The sequence below is a fragment of the Heliangelus exortis genome, chromosome 1 (genome assembly GCF_036169615.1).
Source record: "Heliangelus exortis chromosome 1, bHelExo1.hap1, whole genome shotgun sequence".
Lineage (NCBI taxonomy): Eukaryota > Metazoa > Chordata > Aves > Apodiformes > Trochilidae > Heliangelus > Heliangelus exortis.
The window spans coordinates 111184650-111207379 of record NC_092422.1 but is presented as its reverse complement, the minus strand read 5'-3'; the positions used below and the strand labels follow the sequence as shown (position 1 = coordinate 111207379).

General features: G+C 42.5%; 5 protein-coding genes across 21 annotated transcripts in view; 3 read left to right on the top strand and 2 right to left on the bottom strand.

Moving 5' to 3' along the window:
* SENP7 (SUMO specific peptidase 7) overlaps window positions 1-548 on the bottom strand; it is a 39349-nt gene extending 38801 nt beyond the window's left edge. For 8 of the 12 annotated variants that reach the window (XM_071758178.1, XM_071758215.1, XM_071758235.1 and 5 more), the window contains exon 1: window positions 416-548. The gene's annotated coding sequence lies outside the window, so the exon portion shown is untranslated. Of the gene's footprint in view, window positions 1-154 lie in introns of all 12 variants that reach the window. The other 4 variants (XM_071758199.1, XM_071758243.1, XM_071758188.1 and 1 more) reach the window with 4 other exon arrangements.
* A 28-nt stretch (window positions 549-576) lies between these two features.
* LOC139802806 (putative protein ARB2BP) lies at window positions 577-3691 on the top strand. The gene is made up of 2 exons (XM_071758306.1): window positions 577-1608; window positions 2617-3691. Exons 1-2 carry the CDS (start codon window positions 1579-1581, stop codon window positions 3673-3675), a joined length of 1089 nt encoding a protein of 362 aa, XP_071614407.1. The 5' UTR covers window positions 577-1578; the 3' UTR covers window positions 3676-3691.
* Window positions 3692-4873: 1182 nt separating this feature from the next.
* TXNL4B (thioredoxin like 4B) lies at window positions 4874-6893 on the bottom strand. Of its 2 annotated transcripts, none has more exons than XM_071758318.1 (4): window positions 6758-6893; window positions 6274-6435; window positions 5791-5942; window positions 4874-5359 (listed from the first exon to the last, which is right to left on the bottom strand). In XM_071758318.1, the coding sequence occupies exons 2-4, from the start codon at window positions 6403-6405 to the stop codon at window positions 5194-5196; spliced, it is 450 nt and encodes a 149-aa protein (XP_071614419.1). In that variant the 5' UTR covers window positions 6406-6435; window positions 6758-6893; the 3' UTR covers window positions 4874-5193. The 2 variants fall into 2 exon arrangements, with proteins under 2 accessions (XP_071614419.1, XP_071614428.1); XM_071758327.1 differs by lacking the exon at window positions 6758-6893 and adding an exon at window positions 6544-6757.
* Window positions 6840-11477, top strand: TRMT10C (tRNA methyltransferase 10C, mitochondrial RNase P subunit). Of its 4 annotated transcripts, none has more exons than XM_071758290.1 (2): window positions 6840-6863; window positions 9469-11477. In XM_071758290.1, exon 2 carries the CDS (start codon window positions 9511-9513, stop codon window positions 10756-10758), a length of 1248 nt encoding a protein of 415 aa, XP_071614391.1. In that variant the 5' UTR covers window positions 6840-6863; window positions 9469-9510; the 3' UTR covers window positions 10759-11477. The 4 variants fall into 4 exon arrangements, with proteins under 4 accessions (XP_071614391.1, XP_071614398.1, XP_071614377.1 ...); XM_071758297.1 differs by lacking the exon at window positions 6840-6863 and adding an exon at window positions 6889-7026; XM_071758276.1 differs by lacking the exon at window positions 6840-6863 and adding an exon at window positions 7100-7237.
* An 848-nt stretch (window positions 11478-12325) lies between these two features.
* PCNP (PEST proteolytic signal containing nuclear protein) lies at window positions 12326-22259 on the top strand. 2 transcript variants are annotated; one of them, XM_071758165.1, is made up of 5 exons: window positions 12326-12446; window positions 15720-15940; window positions 17825-17899; window positions 18368-18423; window positions 20291-22259. In XM_071758165.1, exons 1-5 carry the CDS (start codon window positions 12392-12394, stop codon window positions 20418-20420), a joined length of 537 nt encoding a protein of 178 aa, XP_071614266.1. In that variant the 5' UTR covers window positions 12326-12391; the 3' UTR covers window positions 20421-22259. The 2 variants fall into 2 exon arrangements, with proteins under 2 accessions (XP_071614266.1, XP_071614271.1); XM_071758170.1 differs by lacking the exon at window positions 12326-12446 and adding an exon at window positions 15515-15696 and having other exon boundaries at window positions 15772-15940; window positions 20291-22056.
* The last annotated feature ends 471 nt before the right edge of the window (window positions 22260-22730 follow it).

Genomic DNA, 22730 nt, shown 5'->3' with positions numbered 1-22730 from the left:
CGGCGGGACAGCGCGGGGTCACCCCGCACCTAACCGAGCAGCCGGATTCTCCCTGACAAACGAACAAATGCCGAGCGAGGGTCAGCACTGCCGCGTTTTCACCCTCCCTCCTCACGAAGGAGCAGCAACGCCACCACCCCCCCCCTCTCTCCACCCCTCTCTCCCCGGTGTCCGGGCCGCCTGCCCGCCCTCCCCTGTCGGCTTCGCCCGTTCCTGACAGGTCCTCCGCGCAACGCGTACGGCCCAGCCCCAGCCAGCGGGGACACCGGCACCGCAGGACACAGCGGGGCACCACCAGACAGCTTTATGTCCGCTTCAGTCCCCCCATCCCTCTCCCACCAGCGGCTAACGGGACGGGGATGGGGGGGTAGGAGAAGGGAAGCAAGCGGTACCAGCAGCACCCCACAGCACTCACCACCACAGCTCCGCCGCCGCTCTTGTTTATCCGGGCCTCACCGCTGGTTGCGCAGCTTCCCCGGGTACTTCCGCGATGGGCCGGGCGGAGGCGGGACCCAACTCTGGAGAGTCGCCCGCGTCCTGCCCCTTAACGGCAGTAACCGCCTCTCCGCCTCCTCCCCAGCGCAGTCCCTCAGCCGCTGCTGACCCCATTGCCCTCCGCAGTGTCCCCGGTGCCGTAATGTCAGCGCGGCAAACCCGCCCCGGCCCCTCCCCGCACTCGAGGCTTCTCCCGTGTTTAAATTTCTTGTGTTTAGCCTCAAACCGAGCCGCTACTGGGGGGGGAAAAAGTAAATAGAGCGGAGCGAGTAATAGTGTCTGCACACCTGCACCGGACGAACCGCAGGGGAGTAATAAGAAACCAGTCCTTCTGTGAACGCCATAAAATATAGGGAACCATGGGCAAGCAAACGGGAAGGGAACAAGAAAAATACTCAAAACTGGGGAAGCGACCGAGAAACCCCCGATACTTTAAATGCTCTAATACTCAACCCAGCTGAGCCGGGTTTAAATCCTACCTCGCCGAACACGGTTTCCTCACCTGGCTCCAGCTCCCGTGTCAATCAGACCCAGGTGGTTCATCTTCGGAACACGGGGGCTGCCGCCTGCAGAGCTGGTTCCGAATCCAGGGAGGTTCGGCTGCTGGGCATCGCTGGGCGCCCTCGCAACCCCAGCTGCGGTCGCGGTTTTCGTGCGGTGGCCTTTGGAAATTGTCCCACAGCCAAGCGGAGACAAAGATTTGTTTGCTGGGTTTCGTTTGGTTTGAATGTTTTGGTGGGCTTTTATCAGCTTCAGAATTGCTTTGGTTGTTGCTGGTTTGTACTCTTGGTAGTGCCTTTATATGAAGTAACAAGAGGCTGTGCAAAAGTAGTTTTGGCAACCTTTTTAGTTTCTCACCCAAGAGATTTAGCATTAACTTAGAGTCAGTTCTAACTTACAAAAGTGAGATGTTGGCTTGTAACTATCTGAAACACTCCAGAAGGGCTTAGCTATCAACTGATACAATTTATGTGTACGTCTGGGAATGAAGTACATAATGCAATGCGACCTGAACTAAAATGGGTTTATTTTCTTTCATACAGAGAACCTACTATCTCAGCGTGAAAAAGATTTCCATCTAGGATGATGACAGATTTTACAGGAGAGCATACGGTAATGTTGGGCTTTAGTAGAATAGAGGAAACTTTAAATGGAAAATCTCATAAAGAATAATACTTGTACTGCAGCAGGGTTTCGAGTACGCAAATTGCTGTGACAATTACCAGCTAAACTGCAGCTGAAGAATCTTAACAATCCAAACAGAAAAGTGGAACAGTAATTTTTAAAACAGTAAAACCAGTGAAACAGTAATTTTTAAAAAAAGCAAAATAGCAATTGTAAAGGCTGCCAGAATAAACACCCTTGAATACTGCATTTATATATAGACAATAAAGCATGAACAGCAGACACCACTGATTTAAACATTTTTTAAACTTTTTTATCAAAAAAAAGAAATGCATTATGCAGCTATATCTAGAACAAACTAACTGCTGCTTTTTAATTCTATAAATGGCATTACTACAATAAAATCAGGATAAAAGAAGTAATCCAGACTAGTAAGTATATGACTCTAAGGTGCTGTTCCAAGTGAACTCTTAGGTGATAACCTACTATAAACTGCTTCAAAACTTTTCAGTTTTCATCTTCAAGGCAATTTTAGGAAGGGAAGTCATACCTATGCCTTATGTAAAATTGTATTTTTTTGTTTCTGCTTCCTGAATTAGTCAGAAATCTCTCACAGTGCTTCCTAAAGTGAACCTTTAAGTAGATGTTCAATATTATATGCACAGGACTTAATTTGGAAAAAGATATTCTTGTTTTATATTGGAACTGAAAAGCACTGTTGTTGCAAGTAGCTGATGTAAGAGCATAGTAACTACTTGTTCACAGTATGCTGGGAAACTACAGCCTCCAAACTTTAAGGGGTAAGGAGAGAAAGGGGCTGTATCTATTCCTAATTGTTATGTAATGCTTCCTCTGTGCTACCAAGAGATAGTCTATATCAATGAGTGTTTTGTTTGTATTACAATTCAGATTTAATAGTGGTTACAATAGGTTTTCTCTATGTAGGTGTTGTCTGGAGGTCTATCACTACCTTGACACAGTCTTCTTACTTTGTAGTGGTTACAAGCACAGCATGAACTAAGTTTGAGGAAACTAATAGAGAATTCAGAATATCAAGAGGAACTGAAGTATGACTTCAATACAAAAGGACAACTGAGGCATCTGGATACAAATGAGCCCTTTCTTTACAACTATTACAAGAATGCACATGAGCAGAATCACAAACGTTACCAAGTTTTGGGACACTTGATTACTCAATATGTTTACGAACTCCTGGAAAGAGTCTGCATGTTACAGAAAGCTTATATTCCTACTGATGCTAAAGAGGATGAACCAAGAAGTTTCTTTTTCATGAGTGAGAATGCACTGAGAAGTTCTAGCCTGATTGTCCTTCTTCAAGACTGTGGAGTTTTCCGTGCTGGACAGTGGGGGCAAAGGACAATTGTCAGCGAGGGCCTGGAGCACGGAACACAAATACCATTCATCCAAAAGGCCCTTCAAAACCACGGAGGAGTGATTGTACTGAATCCCAATGACAGTTTTGTTGATCTCAAGGCTGACAAGGAGAGGTTAAGCTGTCCTACCCCAGAAGAATCACTGACTTCTACACAGTCCACCGGGTGGATCCCCAAGCAGGGCAGCAGCAACCCTGAGGAACACACCATGTATGTGTGGGATCACTTCATTTCAAAGAGCGCAGCCAAGAACGTGGCCTTCATTGCCCATGGCTACGGTGGGTTGGTGTTTGTTGATCTGCTGGTGCAGCGAAAACAGGAGGTGATGGATAAAGTGTATTCTGTGGCATTCATTGACTCCACACACAACACACAGCACCAGGCTAGAAGTGATCCACAAATACAAGCATGGATACAGAAATACTGCCGACAGTGGGTGTCAAACAGTAAGCCCCTAGATAAACCTGTAGGCTCTCTCATGAGAGTGAATTGTCCTACTGTCTCTGCTGGAACAGAAAAGTATGGTTTAGCACCCTCTTACTGCTTACATGCCATCTTTAGGTACCTGAAGAGCACACTGAAAGCCAAGACCACACCAGCCCTAAGGCATTCACCTGTTGTAACCAGAAGCAGCACAAGCAAGAAGAGAGGCAATAAATAAAGGTATACTGATTTGTTCTTGATAGTTGCCTCTTCCTTTCATAAGTGCTCTTGCACTCAAGAGTGCTCTTGCACTCAATCATCTAAGGACTCTCACTGTGGAGCAACTTGCAGTTCTAAGTTTGAAGCTAGTTTTTTTTGTTTGTTTTTTTGTTTTTTTGGTTTTTTTTTGAGAAACACACTAATACTATTAGGAAATAAGTGCATTGTTGAAAGGGTTAAGCCACAACCCTTAAGCTATTTGTGAAATTTAATTTTGCACAAAATAAAGACATTAAGGTATAGCAACTCTCTTGTGTATAATTTTTTAAATAAATATTCTGCAGTTATGGCTCTATAAGGAGACAAAACTAACAGGAATGCAGTTGTTTAGGTGTATAGCTTTCACTGGAAGGACAAATCTGGAATACAAAAACCATATAAGGCATTTATTTCCTTCTCATCAGATGGTATTTAAAATCTTTCAAGAGCTGGAACATCCACCTTCCTCCTAAATGTTTACTGTTAAGTTGAAAAATACTTCAGGGAACTACATACAACTACCTTCCCTACAGCCAGAGATGGAATGCCCCAAACATGACACAGTGAGCTAAAGTAATTTCCATTTTAAAGCCAACTAAGCCAATGAGATTACTGGGCATGAGCTGCTATAGAAATACTATGCTCTAGCAACCTGCAATTATCAGACTGATCCAAAGGAATGACACTGCTGTTTTCTCTCATCTGTTTAATTTTAGACAGAGGAAGGAAACAGAATTTTTAAATATCCATGTGCAAGGTTTGCAATTTATACAAGCTGAAGGTCAAATAACCTTTAAAGGTAATGTAAACAAAACAGTTATTCTAAATTTCCAGTTTATTCCTGTGATAATAAAGAGTACTCAGTGGCCTCAAAAGAGCTCTGAAGGATGATTAAACCTTGTCCTATGCCTTCACTCTGCATCTCATTAAAAAAAAAATATTGAACACTCATTCTGGTACTAGAGAAAAGGCAGTGTCCACTTCCCTTTTGTGCTTATATCTGTTTCAGATTTCAGCCATCTCTAATACTGTTTGAAAAGTTATCCATTAATGGAAAAAGCGTAAAATTCCATGGAAAAGCACAGTCTGTTCAGTACTCTTGAGAGCGAGCATAACTTTTTAAGTTAAGTCAGGTTTACTGCTATGATACCTGAATGAAAAAGGTACTAAATAAACAATTTAGAATATATGGTGCTTTAATTCACTTGTGAACATTACACTGGAGATGCTGTCACTGAGGATGCATACAACCTGCCTCTTTTGTAGGTGCTGGTCAGCATGCAACTCAAAGAACAGTCAATTGCCTGAACATGCAGATTTATTTACAAGGTCAGTATATGGTGACAGAATGTCTGTCTTCAGAAGGAGACCAATATGATCCTTCAGCACAAATGCTTAAACTGTCCCACAGCATCAGAGGTGGCTAAAAATGCTTGAAGAAAAAAAGGGATCTGGAGCATCGGTCATTTCTGTAAATACTTTACCTTGGGTCAACCTCTCAAATTCCTTGGTAGAGAAGGTCATATTTAGGAATGTTATTGGGATCAATTGGACTTCTCACAATGAGCTTTCCACGCATTGCTCCACGGTAAATCACTTCAATCAAATCTATGAAGTCTTGCTTTGTTTTGAAGCTTCCTATAAATTTGGTATGATCTGGAGACCTAAACATAAGCATAAGATAAAGGTAAAATTGTAATGTTAAAGTGTTCAATGCAAAACCACCTAAAGACAAGAAAAGACGTACAATGAAATTAGAGGTTCTGATTTGGTCATTCTGAAAGAATGAACCACAGTGGTAATGGCATAAACCAGTCAGGAATATAATGTGATCTCCAAAGATTAAAAGGTGCACTGTCATGTCTAAGAATTATACCAGACTTTTTTTTTCAGAGTCATGTGAATTTCACAGCTGACACTTATTGCATCAGGTCATATATCAAAATATTTCTGAAGTCGGAGTCCTTCTGGCTTCCTAGAGAGTTCTCAGTAGAGATGCTGGTAACAATATCACAGTTTTAAACATTACCTTGGCTAAACGAGGTGACATAGAGAAGGATCTATACAGAACATAGTACCAGGTAGGATTACATACCCATAATCAACTTTCATGTGTTGTCCATTGAAGAAAAATACAGTAGATGGAATATAACTGATGTCAAAATACTGGGTGTACACAGGAACATTGTCCACATCCACAAGGTAAATGACTGCCATTTTACTGAGGTCATGAGCTGTCTTTGCAAGCTGAAAAGAATGAGAAAGGATGACAAATGGATTGAGACACAAGATGAAGAAGGGCAGTGAGTAAGCCAGTTTCTCTTACGTATTTTCAGTTCAAGCAGTGCTAGAATGTCTCCTCTACTTCAATCACATTGTACACCAATTACAATAATAAAAACATTTGCTTAATTTTCAACCTGTTCTAAGAGTATAGTATATTTTATGTTACCAAAATTTTCATGTGACACCGTGTTATTCAAATGCAACGTGACTTTCACTTGTATGCAACATACAAGTAGAGTTTATTTTTTCAAAATTAAAGAGAAAAAAAACCCCAAAAAGTAATTTCTCTTACAATATCATCAAGCTGCAGGCAAACAGCATCGTTATCTCTCCCAAACCGGAGAACCAAAACCTTCTCGGCAACGCTTTTTATTGCCTGATCCACTTCCCTTTTACAGCTCAGCTTGGGCAGCAGAAAACTCATCCCGACAGACCACAGCTTCCACTAAAATCCCTACCCGACGGAGAGAAAAAAAAACAAATGCGTCAAAAAAACATCGAAGGTTCTCCGTGCTATTAAATAACAAAACTAAACAAATAAAAACCATAAATAAAGACAAACCCTTCGGCCTCCCGCGCCTGCCCCACGCCACGGCAAGACCCAAACGCGACCCCCAGCCCCCTCCCCGCACCAAGGGGAGCGGCAGGATCCCCCCGGCAGCCCTCTCAAGGGCCTGGTGGCTCGCCGCGGGCTCCCGGTGTAGACCGGGCCTGCTCTGGGGGACCTCGGCACTACTCAAGGCCCAACGATAGGGAACAGAAGAGAGGGACGGAACCTTCGCCGTGGAGCCGCGGAACCCCAACCAGCACGGCGCCGCGCCCGGGCAAGAAGGGGGAGCGGACCGGGTGCTCCCGGGGCATGCGCATCCCGGTCCCCGTGAGGTGCGCTCGGCATGGCGGAGACGGTGGTGGTGGTGCTGCCGCCGCAGGGAGATCGGTAGCCGTGTGGGCCGCGCAGAGGCTTCTCTTCGCCCCCTTCCCTCCCCATCCCGGGCCGGACAAGACGGAGGCAAGGCGAGCTGGAACGCGGCTGGAGCTCGGGCAGGTGCGGGCGCAGCCGCTGGACAGGGAGGGCCTCTCCTGCCCCGTGTTTGTCCCCGCCGCGCGTACCGGCGAGACGCTCGCCCGCGGGCCCGGGCTACCCCGTCATGCCGCCCTTCTCGGCCCGTCTGTGGCTCCCGAACACCTTGGGAGAGCCCTGTCGCCTCCCTGCCGTGTTGCCCAGCCCGCCCTTCCTAGGCGGGCGCGGATCGGAGGTGCTGCGCTGTGCTCCGGGGGCCGCCCGCCTCCCGCTGGTGCCCGCGTTGGCAGGGGGGTGCGGGGTGCCTGCAGTGCTGAGGGGCTCGGCGCGGTGCTTTGAGGTGTTGCCTCGTTGGTGGGGGTTCGATACAACTGGGAGATGGTTTAAAAGCTGTTAGAGAGGCAGGAGTGCCGCGTCCCCACACCCGGTTTCGGCCTGAGGACAGCCAGGTGTGAGCGCCCATGCTGGGCGGGGCAGACGAATTATTCGATTTCTGAAATATCAGTAAAGGGCTTTTCTGTCTCTGGCGTTAGTTACAGTAAAATTATATTAAAAAAAAAAACAAAACAAACCCAGAAAAATATTTTCAGTCTTGTAAATATAGGTTCTTCAAAGAGATTTAAAGTCATTAATTACATGATAGCGTGCATGTTGTACACTGAAAGCTAGTTTGGCTTTACAAAACTCTCATCAAGGATTCACACTATGTAAATCTACTTTTCAACTGTTGACTTAGTTGGAGATCCAGTAATACTAGTTGAGGAACTGATCTCTTGTTTTCTCCAAGCTGGACAGCATACTTGTTTTTTATTATTACTTTGTCAGTATATTTAACACTTAAATATAGAATTAGGAACATAGCTCATGTAACATGAATTTTCTCTTAACACTGTTAGTTTTGTTGCTTTTTTTGGTTTTGTTTTCTCTTGGTAACATTAGAAAGTGAAAGGACAGTCAGCAGTTTGACCAATTACAGTATGATAAAATGCATGCCAGTTGATGTTTCCTAATAATACTCTGTTCTTTCTGTGGCTCTTTATCTGGGCAGGTATGTTTATAACACAAACACAGGATATAACTTGGTCTTCTGTATATTAGCTTATTTTCAGGTGGTAAGTTATTAGGGAGATCATGAATTTTGCTTTTAAAATTTTAAGTATGTTAGCGTAGAATGAGGGAAATATTACGCATTTTGGTCTTTTTGCAGACCTTTTAAATACAAATGTGTACGAAATAATGGGACTTCGAGTTTCACATCCTTAGCTTAATGTGCCAACATCTGCTTCATAGGCAATTTAAGGAAAATAAAAGAAATGGTCTTTTCCTACACTAGCTATTTATTCTGTCATCTCATTTCTAGGAGTTGTCCCCATACCCAGGTGTGGAGACTCATTTGGCTGGTGTAATATCTAGCTTTTTGTTTTTTCCTTTCTTCATCTCCTGGTTAGCTGCTTAGCTTAGTTGTCCCTAAGAAGGGTTCTCTGATTTGACTTATGATGTGGTCATCTGAATGCTTGCACTGCTGACAGAGCAAGCTAGAAACTGGGGGCTGACAGGACATGGAGTGCCTTCATTGACAGTAGTGTTGGCTTGGTAAATATCCTGCAGTGTGGAAATGTATAGAAGAGATGCACAGAACTTAAGTACTACATGTTGCCACTAGAGAGTTCCCAAAAGAAAAGAATCACAGGATGGTTTGATTTGGAAGTTATCTTAAAGATCATTAAGTTCTGATCCCCCCTTCATGAGCAGAGACACCTTCCACTGGACCAGGTTGCTCAAAGCCCCATCCAGCCTGGCCTTGAACAGGGATGGGGCAGCCTTGGCTCCACTGGACAACCTACCAGTGTCTCACCACCTTCAAAATGTAAAGAATTCCTTCCTTGTATCTAACCTAAATCTACCCTCTTCCAGTTTAAAGTCATTGCTTCTTGTGCTATTGCTACATGCCCTCATGAAAAGTCCCTCCCCAGCTTTTTTGTAGGCCTCCTTCTGGTACTGGAAGGTGCTGTAAGTTCTTCTCACGGCTATAGAAACCCAAGTCTTTTAGCTTCTGTAATGCTGTTTTTTTCAGAAAATGTTCCAAGATGAAGCAACTTTTCAAAGTTTAATATTTTTGGAATCCAACCAGCATTTTGCTTGCTTTGTTTGGGAAGGGTCTTATTTGTCACGATACAGATAATTTAAATAGATCTCAGACGATATTTTAAGGTTGTTTGAAGACTTTTTTGAATTGCACTAAGTATGGAATCACAGAATGTTTAGTTGGTTTAATGAGCAGAGCTAACCATATCTCTTTACAATAATGCTGTGCATGCTGTTTTTATTTAGAAAACCATAGAAAAGTAATAGTGGAAGCAGGAATTTCTTGTGTTCTCCAAGAACATTGTCATTATTAATAAGGATGAAAATCTGTGTGTGTTTTCTTTTTTATTTCTTATGTAAGATTTTTTTCCTCTTCTGCAGGTGACTTGCTGATAAGTGTTTGAACACAGTGCATGTCTAAGCATGCAGTCTGCTAACGTGCTTCTGAAAAAAATCATAAGAAGTTCTGTCCTTCCATTTGCTGCACAACATGGGATGAACAAGGATTTGTTTCCACTAAGTAGAACTCTAAGTTTATCACTGTGCCTGAAGCAGGACAATTCATGCAGTCCCTCAGAAAAAATAGATTTAGATGCGTGGAAGAAGGTAATGAAGTCTGGGTTGCAAGAAGAAGTCAGTGAAACGGTCTCCGAGCCTAAGGAACTTTCTGCTTTGGCTGCTGCTCGTGAGATTTTGGAGATGTGGAGACTAGCTGGCAGATCAGTTCCAGAAAATATGAGTGACGAACAGCTAAAAACCTTCATGGAATGTCCTTCCAAGTCGGCCAAAAAGAAGTATTTAAAATATTTGCACCTCAAAGAACTTTACAAGAAAAACGACAAAAGAAAGATGGAAGAGAAAAGAGAAAGGAAGCTGGCCACGCAAGAGCAAGCGTCAGAAACCGGTAAGACCAAAAACACTTCATTCGTATGTTTGTGGGCCAGCTCAATGGACAGAGCATACAATTGGAGGGCTGCTCAATCTATGGTGTTTGGCCAGCCCCTCATATTTGACATGTCTTACGAAAATGATATGTCTGTCCGAGAAGTTGCAAACACAGTCAGACAGTTAGTGTTGAGTGAAAGCAGCAATCGAAGATCCGTGGATCCTTTCCACATCCACTTCTGTAACTTGAAAGATGACAGCCTCTATTGTAAGGAATTCATCAAGCATTATAGAGAGGCATGGGACAAATTGCTTATCACAGTGACTGACCAGTGCTACACAGAAATCTTTCCAAAGGATAAGCTCATCTACCTAACTGCTGATTCTCCCAAAGTAATGAAAACGTTTGATCATGATAAAGTCTACATTATTGGGTCAATGGTCGACAAGAGTATAAAGACAGGAGTTTCTTTAGCACGGGCAAAGCGACTGGGGCTGGAGACTGCTGCCCTTCCGTTGGAGAAGTACTTGCTTTGGAATAGTGGTGCCAAAAATCTCACACTGGATCAAATGATGCATATTTTGTTAACGTTGAAAGATACCGGAGACTGGAAGAAGGCTCTGGAATTTGTCCCGAAAAGGAAATACTGTGGCTTTGTTAGCAGACCTGTGCATGAACTGAAAAAAACCTTAAACCTGATCAACATGCTTAAACTTGGAAAGACACAGCAAGAAGTGCAAAAGCAGTTTGCCAAGAACTACTCTAAGAAGCTAACGCAAAAATAGAGTGATAGGGAAGAAAATTACTTCTTACAAGCAACTTGTGCCCTTGAATGCTCCAGTTTCTCGCAACTTCTGGAACTGTGTTCAGCTGTTTATCTTTAAAAACACCTTTGTTGGTCAATTTTGAAAGGACCTTTGTTACGGATTTTTAAAAAATTATCTTAGGATCTCAGGTGTTTGAATTTATTCACAGATCATTGAAATTATGTAAGAGAAATGAGATAATCTGTTCTTAAAAAATTGCTCTGCACAAAGAATAGAAATCTGTTCAGTTGAGTTGTACTGCAACAAGGGTAAATGACTGAATGAAAGGTTTTTCTTCAGAGAATAGTGCCTTGGGTTTGTTTGCAGGTGAAGGCCATCCAGTCTTCTAAAAAATTAGCTGAGACCTTTCCCCCTTACTTCCTGGGTCCTCTTTTGGAGTGTAGATGAACTGACTTTTAATAGCTGAGCTAAAAACAAGTGGTTTGAACCAAGTATGAGTTTGGGGAGTTGCGTGCTTCCTGGGTGTTCTATCTGGCACAAATCAGAGGTTTCTCACACCTCTTTCGAAGGTATAGTAAACATTTTCTTGACCCTGCCACAAAAAATACCTTATGTACTTTTGTGTCAGACATTTATCCTAGAATTGCCTGTGTTTTCAATCCATGTAATGTAGATCTCTCAAAATGCTGGAACTTTGAGATGATACAGATATATGTTAGTAAATGCTTCCTTGTAATCTTTCTGAGAGCTGATAATGCATTGGTCACTGTGAAAGCCTGTGCTCAGGCTGCAGAGCCACAACAATCTGGGTGACTACCCCAGCGCTGGGAGTCAGTGATGGCAGAAGGTGGGGTTTGTCTGGATGAATTAAAAAACTCTGGGAATGTAATTTTGAACAGCAAGCTTCAAACATGCAAGGGGTTAGTGATGATCTGTTCCCTGATGCAAGGATGGGTTGGAAGGGGGAGGATGTGTCGGGGCCGGGTGAGTGTGGGGCTGCCTGGCTCGAACAGCCCCAGTTTTTCCTCAGGAAAGGGAGGGGACGAGGAAGAGATGAGGCGGAGCCGCTGGCTGCTGGGGTATGCCTGCTCTTGCTGGCTCTTTCTCCGTGAAAAGGCCTCTTCCGAACTGTGAGGTGGTTTCCTTTGATGCGCTGAGGAGAAAATGACGTCGTGGCCCGCCCGAACTCGGGTGGGTGAAACACGGGAGGAGTTTTTCACTCCGCGGGCCTAGGGGGAGGGCAGGGTAGTTGTGAGCCCTGCTGTGCTTGGGCCCGCTTCTTCAGCACAGCAGTGACGCGGGGGTTCTGCGTGTGACGTCAGAAGGGAGGGGAGGTAAAGAGTGACGTCAAGACTCCAACTCCGCTCCGCGGGATGCAAACGGCTGCCGCGTGCCCCGCACTGCTCGCGCCCGGGCCTACCCCCCGGAAGCGCCTCAGGGCGGTGTCTCGAAGCTTTCCCGCCTTTCCTGCCGGTTCCCTGAGCGAAGCTTCCGGGGCCCGTCACGCCCACTGCGCCACGGGAGGCGGAGCAGGCCCGGGCCGCTCTGTCCCCCGCCCGCTCTTTCTCTATGGTGGAAGGAGGGCCGAGGGGCGGCAGAGCCGCGGCGGGGCCGTGCGCATGCGCGGCGCGGGAGGTGGAGGCGGGGGAAAATGGCGGACGGCAGAGCTGAGGGGGAGAAGGCGAAGCGGCCGCAGCTCGGAGGAGGTGAACACGTAGCGCCTCTCGCCGCGTAGTTACGGGGTGGGCAGGGGGCCTAGGCCGGTCCCTCAGGGATGGGGGGGTCCCGGGGTGCCGTCCCCGGCCGGGCAGGCCTGGGCACGGCGGTGTGGTGCCCGGCCCTGCGGGGAAAGGGGGCGGCCCGGGCCTGAGGGGGCTGCGCTGGAGGAGAGGCCGAGGTCTGGGCCCGCTGTCCTCACGCGTGAGGGTTAGCCTCAGCCTTCCAGGAGACTTTTAAAAAATCTACCAGCTTCTCCTTGTACACGTAATTGCGTTGTTTCTCTCTCTCAAAAATATACGGAATAGTTTTTGCCGTGGAGTGAGAGAAATTTCTCTCTTGCTGGCAAGGATGAAGAAAACACCATAAAGATTAGGTTTTAACAGCGCTGGTACTTTTTCAAGAATCTGCTGTTTTAAGCATCCTGGGGTTTTTTGCTTGGCAACAATCCACAAGTTCTCTGTTTGCTTTTATATTATTCATGTTATGACTTAGACATTCCTGTCGTCTTCCCTGCTACTTATGAGCTCACCTAAATTTTTTAATATTTTTTCTTTCTTCCCCTGATTTGAAATCGATAAGAAAGCGTCTCTTCAAAGATAAGGCTTCCCTTTCCTGTATTTTTTGTTTGTTTGTTTGAAGTATATCTGTAGGCAGAGGGCATTTTATTTTTGCTTTTATCTGTTGAAGGATGAAATTAAGTTTGTAAACCAATTAGGATAGCCTTAACAGCAAATGTTATTTCTGATAATCACTTAAATAGGAATAGTAGTACCTGATTATAGGTAGTTCCTTGACTCCTGAGTCCCTGTTGGGTTTTTTCGGTTTTGTTTTTTGGTGGGTTGGCTGTTGGGGTTTTTGTTTTCTTGTTTGTTTGTTTTTAAATATTAGTATTACTGTAACTGGACAGCATCAGTATGTCAGATATCCCCACCATGCTGTGTGCTACTTAGTGCACTGAAACATGATCTTAACAAGTAAGGGTATGTTGACCCGTAGGAAAGATAGGTACTCCCTGATGATTTTTGAGAGCAATTTAATCTTCAGCTTTTGCTAAGATCAGTGGGCTTCACCTTAACTTAGTTGTGACTGGTCTCTTCTCACCGCTGCCACCAATGGTCTTACTCTCAGGAGTGAGAGATCCTAAAATGCTGTAAATTAGCACTGTCAGTCTTGTCATTTAAACCACTTGGATAGTAGAGGTTGTCTACACAGCTTGTTAATACTAATGAGAAAAAATCATCTGTGGGAGAGCTTTTTATTACTATGATCCATCTATGGCTCCCATTTAGCAAGTAAGCTTATTTCTTCCAGCAGTCTACAGTTCTTCCTAAGTGTAGCCTGGAGAAGTAAGATTCAGAATGCATTAATGTAGGAGCTAATTTTGAGAAAGAAGCCATTGAACGTATTGGTGGGAAATCAGATGGGGATAGACTGTGTTTGGGTTCATCTTGTGCTTAGCAATATGCTAAAATTTGCAGTCAAAGAAGCAATCTGTGGTGTAATTAGCTTCAGGCTAGCATAGGCTTAGGGACCTGGACTGGCCTAGTGTGTCCTGAGTTTTGGGCTGCTGTGGATTTTGTATTTTATGGAAAAGAAAACACATAGGCCCATGGTTCCAACACTTTAAAGGCCAGTGTCTCGATGCCTCTGCCTACCCTCAGTTCACTCTACAGTTTATAGTGTACCTAGACTGGAGTTGTAATTGAATATTCTGCTAAATGTGATTTCATGGATTAGCTGTAAAGAGCTTCTCATAGCCTTACTGACTGCTGTTTGGAAAACTCTGCTAAGACAGCAACCAGTACCCAAGGTCACTTGTGTAAATTTTGCTTGTTTCTCTTCTTTTTTTGTCACCTTTATATCTATACTTTCTGGATCAAATTTCTAGTGGTGCAGATTAGCACCATTTTTAACAGCGTGAAACTGATTAAAGCTGTTGTCTTCTAGGTTTTCTTTTTTTCTGTGTGTGGTATGCCATGTTTCCAAAGATGAACACTAAATCTGTTTTTGTTCCAGTCATTTTGGAACTCAGTAGCTGGAAGTGTGGAGTGCAAGGGGTGCATTCTGCTGCTTCTGATTTTGGAAATGCATATAGATTTTGGAAATGTGCCTCATTTTTCTTACTTTTGATGTTTTTCTTCCTTTTTTTCCTCAGAGCTACAGTCCTGTTGACCCCCATTTCAGACTAGCTTCTCTCCCATTGTTCTATCTTAATAGCTTTTTGCTGTTAAGGAGCAGTGCAAAGAGCTTTATTCCTTGATGATCTGAATTTGTTGTGCACGAAGGGTCCTGTCCTCCACTTGATATAATGAGGAACCAGCGCTACTCCAGTTTTTCTTAAACTGATAGTACGAGCACTTTTCCTGTCCATTCCCCAGTGTGTGGTGTGGATTTTTTATTTTTTTTTCTTTTTTGATACTGCAGTGATTTGCTCACTGCAGCAGCAAAAAAATGTTGGGGTTTTTTTTTGTTTTGGTTTGTTTTTTTTTGCTGAAGCATTTACTGTGCTCAGCATGAGCTTTCCAAGGACACCTTTGTCTCTTGGTATAGATGAAGAATCTGAGTGTATAAGAATGAAAATGTTACTTGAGTGTTTTTTTCCTCTCTGTAAATCTTTGATCAGCTGCTATGTTTTCCATTACTTCATACAAAACCAGAAAAGATGAAATTTATATATATATGTTTTTCTAGTGTTTATTCCTTCCTCAAGCAGAGCTTGGCAAATTTATTACAGATGAGATGCGGACAAGCAGTGACTTGAAACATGATTGAGACAGCCGGCCTCACTGTAGTCACTTCCATGATTTTAGAGTTGTGCCAGACAAGCCTAGAGACTGGCATGGACATGTTTTTGTAGGAATTTAGTAGAATTAATTTTAACTTAGATTATCTACTCTAGATTTGGAATTGTGATTCCAGTTGTGAAAGCTTATCTATGACAACTTAAACCCTAAAAAGATTTAGTGATCTACATTTAATTTACTACATGAACTTTGTCTTCCATACTAAGTAAAGAGATGATGCTTCAAGATTGTTTTCCTGGCTCATACACAAGAAGTTCTTTACCAAGTAGTGGAGTGCTTTCAGTTTCTTCTCCTCTTTGTGTTTTGCTGTTCACTAAATGTACATTGGTGGAAACTGCTGTCGCTAAAAACACCTTACCTATTGCACCCAAAGTATAATGCTTTTTGAGGTTGCTGCTCCCATCAATCTGCTCAGTAAAAATAGCTCATCTTGGTAAGTTGTTTCGACTTCACCAGGACCTGAAGAAGAGGCAGAAAAACCTGTGAAAACTAAGACTGTTTCTTCCAGTAATGGAGGAGAAAGTTCGAGTCGCAGCGCAGAGAAACGGGCAGCTAATGAAGAAGCTGAAGACTTCACCACTAAGCCTGCTCCTGCCAAAATGTCCAAGTTTGGATTTTCCATAGGCAGTCAGACAGCAAAGAAGGCATCCGCAATATCCATCAAACTAGGAGCAAATGTAAGTGTTCTGAGGGCTTTTTATTTTATGGAAAGTGAGGCAAAGGGGAAGGAAGAAGCACCTTGGGGAGGCGTAGTTGTGAAAGAGGAGCCTTGAATCAAATGTGGGTAACTTTGATAAAGTTTAAAAATGCATTGCGGGGCCAGCTAGTCATTCATGTGTAAGTACTTCAAGGTGATTAATACTAGGTCAGTTGTCTCAGGAAGCATAAGATTTGATTGAAATGAACTGTAGCCCTGTGAACATACAGAATAATCTTGTAATGAGATTTGATAAGTCTGGAATGATTTCCTGAGGGAAATGAGCAGACTTGTTAACTGTTCAGGCTACTTTGAAATGAGCGCTGGGAGCTTCATCGCATAGGATGCCTAAAGCTACAGAAAAGCAAGTAGTCTCCTAGATGGCTTAATAGGTCATCTTCCACTCCAAAGATCTTATTTTAGCATGGAGAACTCTAGTTTATTATTCAATGACTTTGCCTCTTCTTTGCAAGGTCAATGTGATTCATTTATACTATATGCTTTGCTATGCAGGGCCCTAAGAATTCTGTTCCCTTCTATTAATCCAGTACAAGATATCCTTGGGCTTGCTCAGATGTGAATTTGATACTTCTCTCTTGACTACCAAAGCAGTCCTCTACTAGCTTGGGCAAGGACAAGCCATATGCTGCCTTTCTATGTAAAGTTCATTTACACCACCCATATATCACTGTGATGGATACACTATAAATCCTTGTCTGGATTAAATTTAAACTGTAATCATGAAAGGTTTGCACCTGCAATGCCAGCATTTTACAGACCTGCAAAAGATGAGGAGTGCTCTGTTATTTTGAGATGGGAGCAAGATGTGGGCTGGCAGTGTTCTAGGATATAAATGCAATCAGGTCAGCTCAGACTTTAAAAAAATTGACAAAGCTGCCTTCTCTGAGCCACCAGGAAGCTCGGATTTCTCACACAGAAAGATACTTCCAGCTGCAGTAAATATGGTTCAATTTCTGGCTCAATTTAGTTGGTGACTGACAGTGCTGAAAGTTAACCTGTTTCTCTTTAAAAACCAGCACAGTATTTACACTGTACACTGCTGCTGGTGTAGGACTCTGCTGCAGTATCAGCTTTGAAACTGATTCCATATGAAATAATCACCAATGAAATAAAAATGGAGAAAGTCTGTGATTGAACTGTATAATTGGTAGTATTGTAGAACCAAACTGTTACTGATGACTCAGTTCTGTCTTGGTGGTCTTGAAGTTACTGTCATTGTCTCTAATGTACTACATGTAGCAATCCTGAGTTCAGTAGCTTCTCCAACTTTAAATACAGGAATGTATTAGAAATCAAACTAATACTTTTAAAGGAGCTCTATATTAATTGGACTGTATGATGCAAACTGATACTAGTTTAAAAGTGTTGAATTGCTTTTAACTAGAAAGCTGTTTTCTTGTTATAAGGCAAGGAAAAAAAACAACATTCATTTTCCTAGTACTGATGAATAAGAATACTCCAAGAGAATAATGGAAATAATAACAGTAACATTTTAAATGCCACAGTTTATTCAGGTTCTGATTTAATTGTTCATGTCATGCACCAGTGGCTGCATACCCCCCTGCAGTGTGCTAGAAAGTTAAGTCTTGCTGCTGGGAATTTGTAACAGGAGAGGTGTCGGCTTGCATTTCAGAGTGTGTCCTGTGCAAAGGAGCAGCCATTTTCCTTTTTCATTTGAGAGATACCTTTATCTGCTGGATTCAAACAAAACCACTTTATCCCTTGTTGCCCATTGAGGAGAAGACATTTTACCAAAATTTTACTAAAATACTTGAAAAATGCAAGGGTAGGGTTTTTTTTGAGTTAGTAAATTTACTTTACTTGTGCATTTGGTATTTTTCAGAAGCCTAAAGAGCCTGTTCCAACCCTTGCTCCAAAAACCCTTTCTGTAGCAGCAGCTTTCAATGAAGATGAAGATGTAAGTAATAAGCTTAATAAAAACAAGGAGAAGTACCATTCTGAGGCAGAGTTAGGCAGAGAGAGCAGGTTTTTCAACCTAGAAATATCTGTGGTGTTTCTGTTTAACAGTGTACAGCTTTGTAGCTCTGTATTGGTTCAAGAAATCATTAAAGTGCTGTTAACTTTTCCCTCAAAATGAGATGCATGACATAGTTTGAATTAATGATTTATTTTCCTGGGCTTCCTAGAGGGGAAGTGAAGAAAATTTGTGCTTCTTTCTGTTTGATAAATATTTTATCGTTGTGCTACTGCTCTTACACAGAGGTTAACAAAGGAATTTGTATTTCTTTCTATAAAGTTGTAGAACCTCTGTTCTGTCCTAAGTCACGTTGCTTTCCTGTAGGGCTATAGTCTATACTGTGTGTTGTAATTTGAAATGCTGCAAAGATTGCAGGCAGCCACACTGTAACCTCCTTTCTCTCCGTAGAGTGAACCAGAAGAAATGCCTCCAGAAGCTAAGATGCGCATGAAGAACATTGGAAGGTAGGTTAACTGTGGTTTGAAGAAGGCTTGAATGCATGAGGATGCTTTCTTGAGCACAGGTCAGATCTTGCAAATGGTTTAGAAATTCAAGAAGATAGAATAGGTTCTGAAAGTTTCTCCAAAACCAAGAAGATTTTAATACAGATATTTTCTAATGTTTCGTCTGTAGAGTACAAGTAGTACATTTGCATTTGCACTTTGAGTCCTATTTGCAGCCATCTTTCTGAGGAAGAAATTGAGTTTAAATTACATTCTAGCTAACTTTCTCCTTTGAAAAGTGATAGGTGGGAGTTCCTGCTTGCTGATAAACTTTGTATCTTTCTGGTTTGCCGTTTTATAAATTGTTCTAAAGTGCAATTTATAAGTGCCCTAAAAATCTGCTCAGATTTTTAAACTCCCATGCAAGGGGAAGAAGAGAATTCTCTCTTTCAGAGAGACAAAAAGTAGCTTGTTTACTTTTAAAACAAATATAAGTAATTCTGCTTGCTGTATGTTTAATTACTGAACTAATCCTAAAATAAATAGGGACATTTTCAGAGGAGGCCTCACTTAAGTTAGGGATTTGTTCAATATCTTCATCAACAGTCTAGATAAAGACAATCAAATGCTTCCTCAGCAAATTTGCAGGTGACACCAGGCTGGGGGGGAGTGTTGATCTGCTTGGGGGTAGGAAAGCTCTGCAGAGGGATCTGGACAGGTTCAGAACAACCCCAGGCAATGCCACAGGCTTGGGGAAGAGTGTCTGGAAAGCTGCCCAGAGGAAAAGGACCTGGAGGTGTTTGTTGGCAGGCAGCTGAACATGAGCCAGCAGTGTAGCCAGGTGGCCAAGAAGGCCAACAGCATCCTGGCTATCAGGAATAGTGTGGCCAGCAGGAGAAGGGAAGTGATCGTGTCCTGTACTCAGCACTGGTGAGGCTGCACCTTGAATACTGTGCTCAGTTCTGGGTCCCTCACTACAAGGACATTGAGGTGCTGGAGTGAGTTCAGAGAAGGGCACCCAAGCTGGTGAGGGGTCTGGTGAACAAGTCCTGTGAGGAGAGGCTGAGGGAATTGGGAATGTTTTGTTTGTAGGAGGCTGAGAGGAGACCTGATAGGTCTATAGAAGTACCTGAAAGGAGGTTGTAGGGAGGTGGGTGCTGGCCTTTTCTTTCAAGTAAATAATGGTAGCACCAGAGGAAATGCCCTGGAGATGCCGGGGAAGTTTAGACTAGATACTCAGAAGAATTCCTTTACTAAGAGATGAGTCAGGAGCTGGAATAGGCTGTCCAGGGAAGTGTGGATTCCCCATCCCTGGAGGTGTAGATGAGGCACATAAGAACATGATCTGGTGGGCATGGTGGGGTTTTTTGTTCGTTTTCGGAGGGTTGATGGTTGGACATTATGATCTTAGAGATGTTTTCCAGCTGTGACAATTCTGTGTGGTTCTGTTCTTAATTTTGAATGTCTGTATTTGGAAAATGGTTATCACAATAGACTGCTTTTAAAGTCAATCCCCTGGAGGCTTGCTGCTGTTCAGTGCAGTTTTTGCTCCAGTAGCAAATTTGGATCTTCAATTTTGTAGCCCTTGCAATAAATTCTTCACAGCTGGCAGCAGTTGCTGCCACTCCCACCTCCTCTGCTGCCTTATCTCATCACTGTCCTCATCCACTACAGAGATGAGTTTTGTGGCCAGCTTAGAGTTCCTGCTGGTGAGGACTCCTGCTGTACAGAAAAGGAGGGAAGGAAAGGAAAGGAAAGGAAGGGGAAAGGAAGTGAAATAAGGTTGATGATGTCATTTCATTTCTGGTGGCATGTTGGATTTGAAATTGTTGTTTTCAGTGTCATGTTGAGCAGCCTTTCTCAACTTACCCTGTTTTACTTTTCACAGGGATACACCAACATCAGCAGGACCAAATTCCTTCAATAAAGGAAAGCATGGTTTTTCTGACAACCAGAAGCTATGGGAACGAAATATAAAATCTCACCTTGGAAACGTCCATGACCAAGAAAATAACTAAATGATGTGGATTGAGAGTTGGGTGTTTGGGGGGAGGGGAGGGTGTAATGTTAAAGGAACAGTTTCCTTTTTTAAGAATGGTATAAGACTATCTTTGGAGCCACTTTTTTAAGATTTCGAGTGGTACACTAATAACCAAGTTTGAAATTAGAGGTAATTTATGTTTTGTATACAGATTTCAAGGCATTTGCTAATTTTGTAGTTCCATGTGATTAGTTTCAAAAGGTTACAGACAATAAAGAAATTGGAGTGGTACCTTTTTAATATTTTTTTTTTTTTTTTTGGTCAGTGGTTAATTGAGGTGTGTTAAAAAGGTTACTGTCTCTTTAATCAGGTTAACATTGAATGCTCTCGCATTCACACTTCTGGCTCCCTCTTCTTACCAGGAGAAACAGTTGACTCGTAGAGATACTGCTAAAGAAAGTGAGCATTGTCTTGTACTAGAAGTGTTACTGGACTATTGAATATAAATTTATGCAGGAAATAATAAGAACCTGGATTATTTTTCTCCCTGCAGTCACCTTTTGTTAAATCTCTGCAAACTAGGAATTATGTTGCTCTGAGTGGCTCTGGTAACTTAGCTCTAATTTTGTTTAAAACTTCATTAGGATGTGTAACCTTCTGTGGCCTGTTTCATCCTAAGGAAATGGGCCTTGTCTGTAAATTAGATACAGTCTGTAAAGAATATTCTCTGCGAAGGTAAATCAATGTTTTCAGTGTGCTCCTCTTAAATCATTAGGCTTGAGTAGTGCTTATTAGCATTTCCTTGTGGTACCCAAAAGCCACTACCAAAAAAGACCAGCTAATGTACATTAAGCTTCATATTTTGTTGAAATACTTTTCTTTACTATGCCTAGAAGGAATAAAAGCCACACCAAAAATCAGTAACTCACTGCTTAAGTATGAAAAAAAATCTAAGATGCACTTTCCCTGTCTTGCTTTTTAAAATAAAATGCCTTGATGCCTGTGACCTCAGTGGACACTATCAGGTTAAAGAATTATCTTTCCAGTCCCAATGCTTCTAACCAGTGTCAACTTCCAAAGGTTGCCAACTGAACGTTTTCCTACCTGTCGGCCTTCTGCAATAATTTGCAGCAGTAACACTAGTTTGGTCAGTTCAGTTTCCTGGTTTTCATACTGCAGAAAGGTGCTGTAGGATTTCAGACCCTCATAAGCTTTGGCTAAATTTCAGTCTTAATTAAAATGTCATGGTTTCAAGACATTTTACTATCAGAACTGGTAAACAAAAAACTGTCAACAGCAATTCATTCCCCTAGACCCCAAACATAAGGTTCTTTTTAAGATCAAATCCCTGATAGTGTCAACCACTAAAATAATGTCAGCCAGGAACTGGTTCTTGAATTCAATGTTAATTGCTTTCATCCTGCCTCTAAAACCTTTCTTCATGCTAACGTTGAACCTGTGAGTGCAGAAAGGAAAGTGCATCTATAAGTGTATTTTTTATTACTTTAGGAAAGCTTTGACCACTTAGAATTTTTGAGTTTGTAAGTTCTAAAAAATATTTTTTTGTATTTTTGTATTGTATGTGTAATCTTTTTTTCTTTTGATGTCCGATGCAGTTCAATACCTGTATCTATTTTCTTTAAACGCCTTGTTATAAACGTAACATAAAGACATACATGTTATTTTTTTTTCCATAGCAGAAATCCTTGGTTTATTTAAAAGAAAAAACACGCTTTCAAAACTGACTTTCTGGACTTCCAAAACTGATTTGGGCATTACTGGAACTAGGCAAGGCAAAATGAAGCGTTTACTTCTCACTTATTTTCATCACATGTGGTTATGTTTGTCTAAATAAATCTCTTTAAGATAGTGGTAATTCCCAGTGAATAGCTATTTTATCTTGCTCCTCTAGTAGTTACTTGGTGCTGTCTCAGTCACTTGTGTTAAGAAAACACAAAAGGGAACTTTTGAGTAAGAATAGGAGGATGACTTTGAGACCTCATATTCTGTAGTTAACCTGCGACCACTGTTTGGCTAAAATAGATGTTCATTTCAGCAGAAGTTTCTGGTACCTCAAAATGCTTTTGGAAATTGCTAGACAGAACAGCAGACATTTTGGGAAATACCTTCCATGGAAGTGAGAGAGCAGAAGTTGTGTTTCTCTTACTTACTCCTATGGTCAATAAATGTAATCTTAGACCTTGTGAGATAACTGCAGTAGCTTCTAGATCTCATCTGAAGGTGAGCAGAGATCCTGACTCACAGTGTGTGAGTTCTGTTCCTTTGCAGTGCTTCGTGGAAGAAAATGGATCAGGATGGCCTAAATCCATTCAGGACTGAGCAATCC

What these genes read in the sequence shown, in the direction of transcription:
- TXNL4B (XM_071758318.1), bottom strand. Translation starts at nt 6,405, where the DNA reads ATGAGTTTTCTGCTGCCCAAGCTGAGCTGTAAAAGGGAAGTGGATCAG. An exon ending in GCCTGCAGCTTGATGATATT is followed by an intron (nt 5,943 to 6,273) that starts GTAAGAGAAATT and finishes CATTCTTTTCAG; the next exon opens with CTTGCAAAGACAGCTCATGA. An exon ending in CACATGAAAGTTGATTATGG is followed by an intron (nt 5,360 to 5,790) that starts GTATGTAATCCT and finishes GCTTATGTTTAG; the next exon opens with GTCTCCAGATCATACCAAAT.
- LOC139802806 (XM_071758306.1), top strand. Translation starts at nt 1,579, where the DNA reads ATGATGACAGATTTTACAGGAGAGCATACG. An exon ending in ATTTTACAGGAGAGCATACG is followed by an intron (nt 1,609 to 2,616) that starts GTAATGTTGGGC and finishes CTTACTTTGTAG; the next exon opens with TGGTTACAAGCACAGCATGA.
- PCNP (XM_071758165.1), top strand. Translation starts at nt 12,392, where the DNA reads ATGGCGGACGGCAGAGCTGAGGGGGAGAAGGCGAAGCGGCCGCAGCTC. An exon ending in GCGGCCGCAGCTCGGAGGAG is followed by an intron (nt 12,447 to 15,719) that starts GTGAACACGTAG and finishes CGACTTCACCAG; the next exon opens with GACCTGAAGAAGAGGCAGAA. An exon ending in CGCATGAAGAACATTGGAAG is followed by an intron (nt 18,424 to 20,290) that starts GTAGGTTAACTG and finishes TACTTTTCACAG; the next exon opens with GGATACACCAACATCAGCAG.
- TRMT10C (XM_071758290.1), top strand. Translation starts at nt 9,511, where the DNA reads ATGCAGTCTGCTAACGTGCTTCTGAAAAAAATCATAAGAAGTTCTGTC.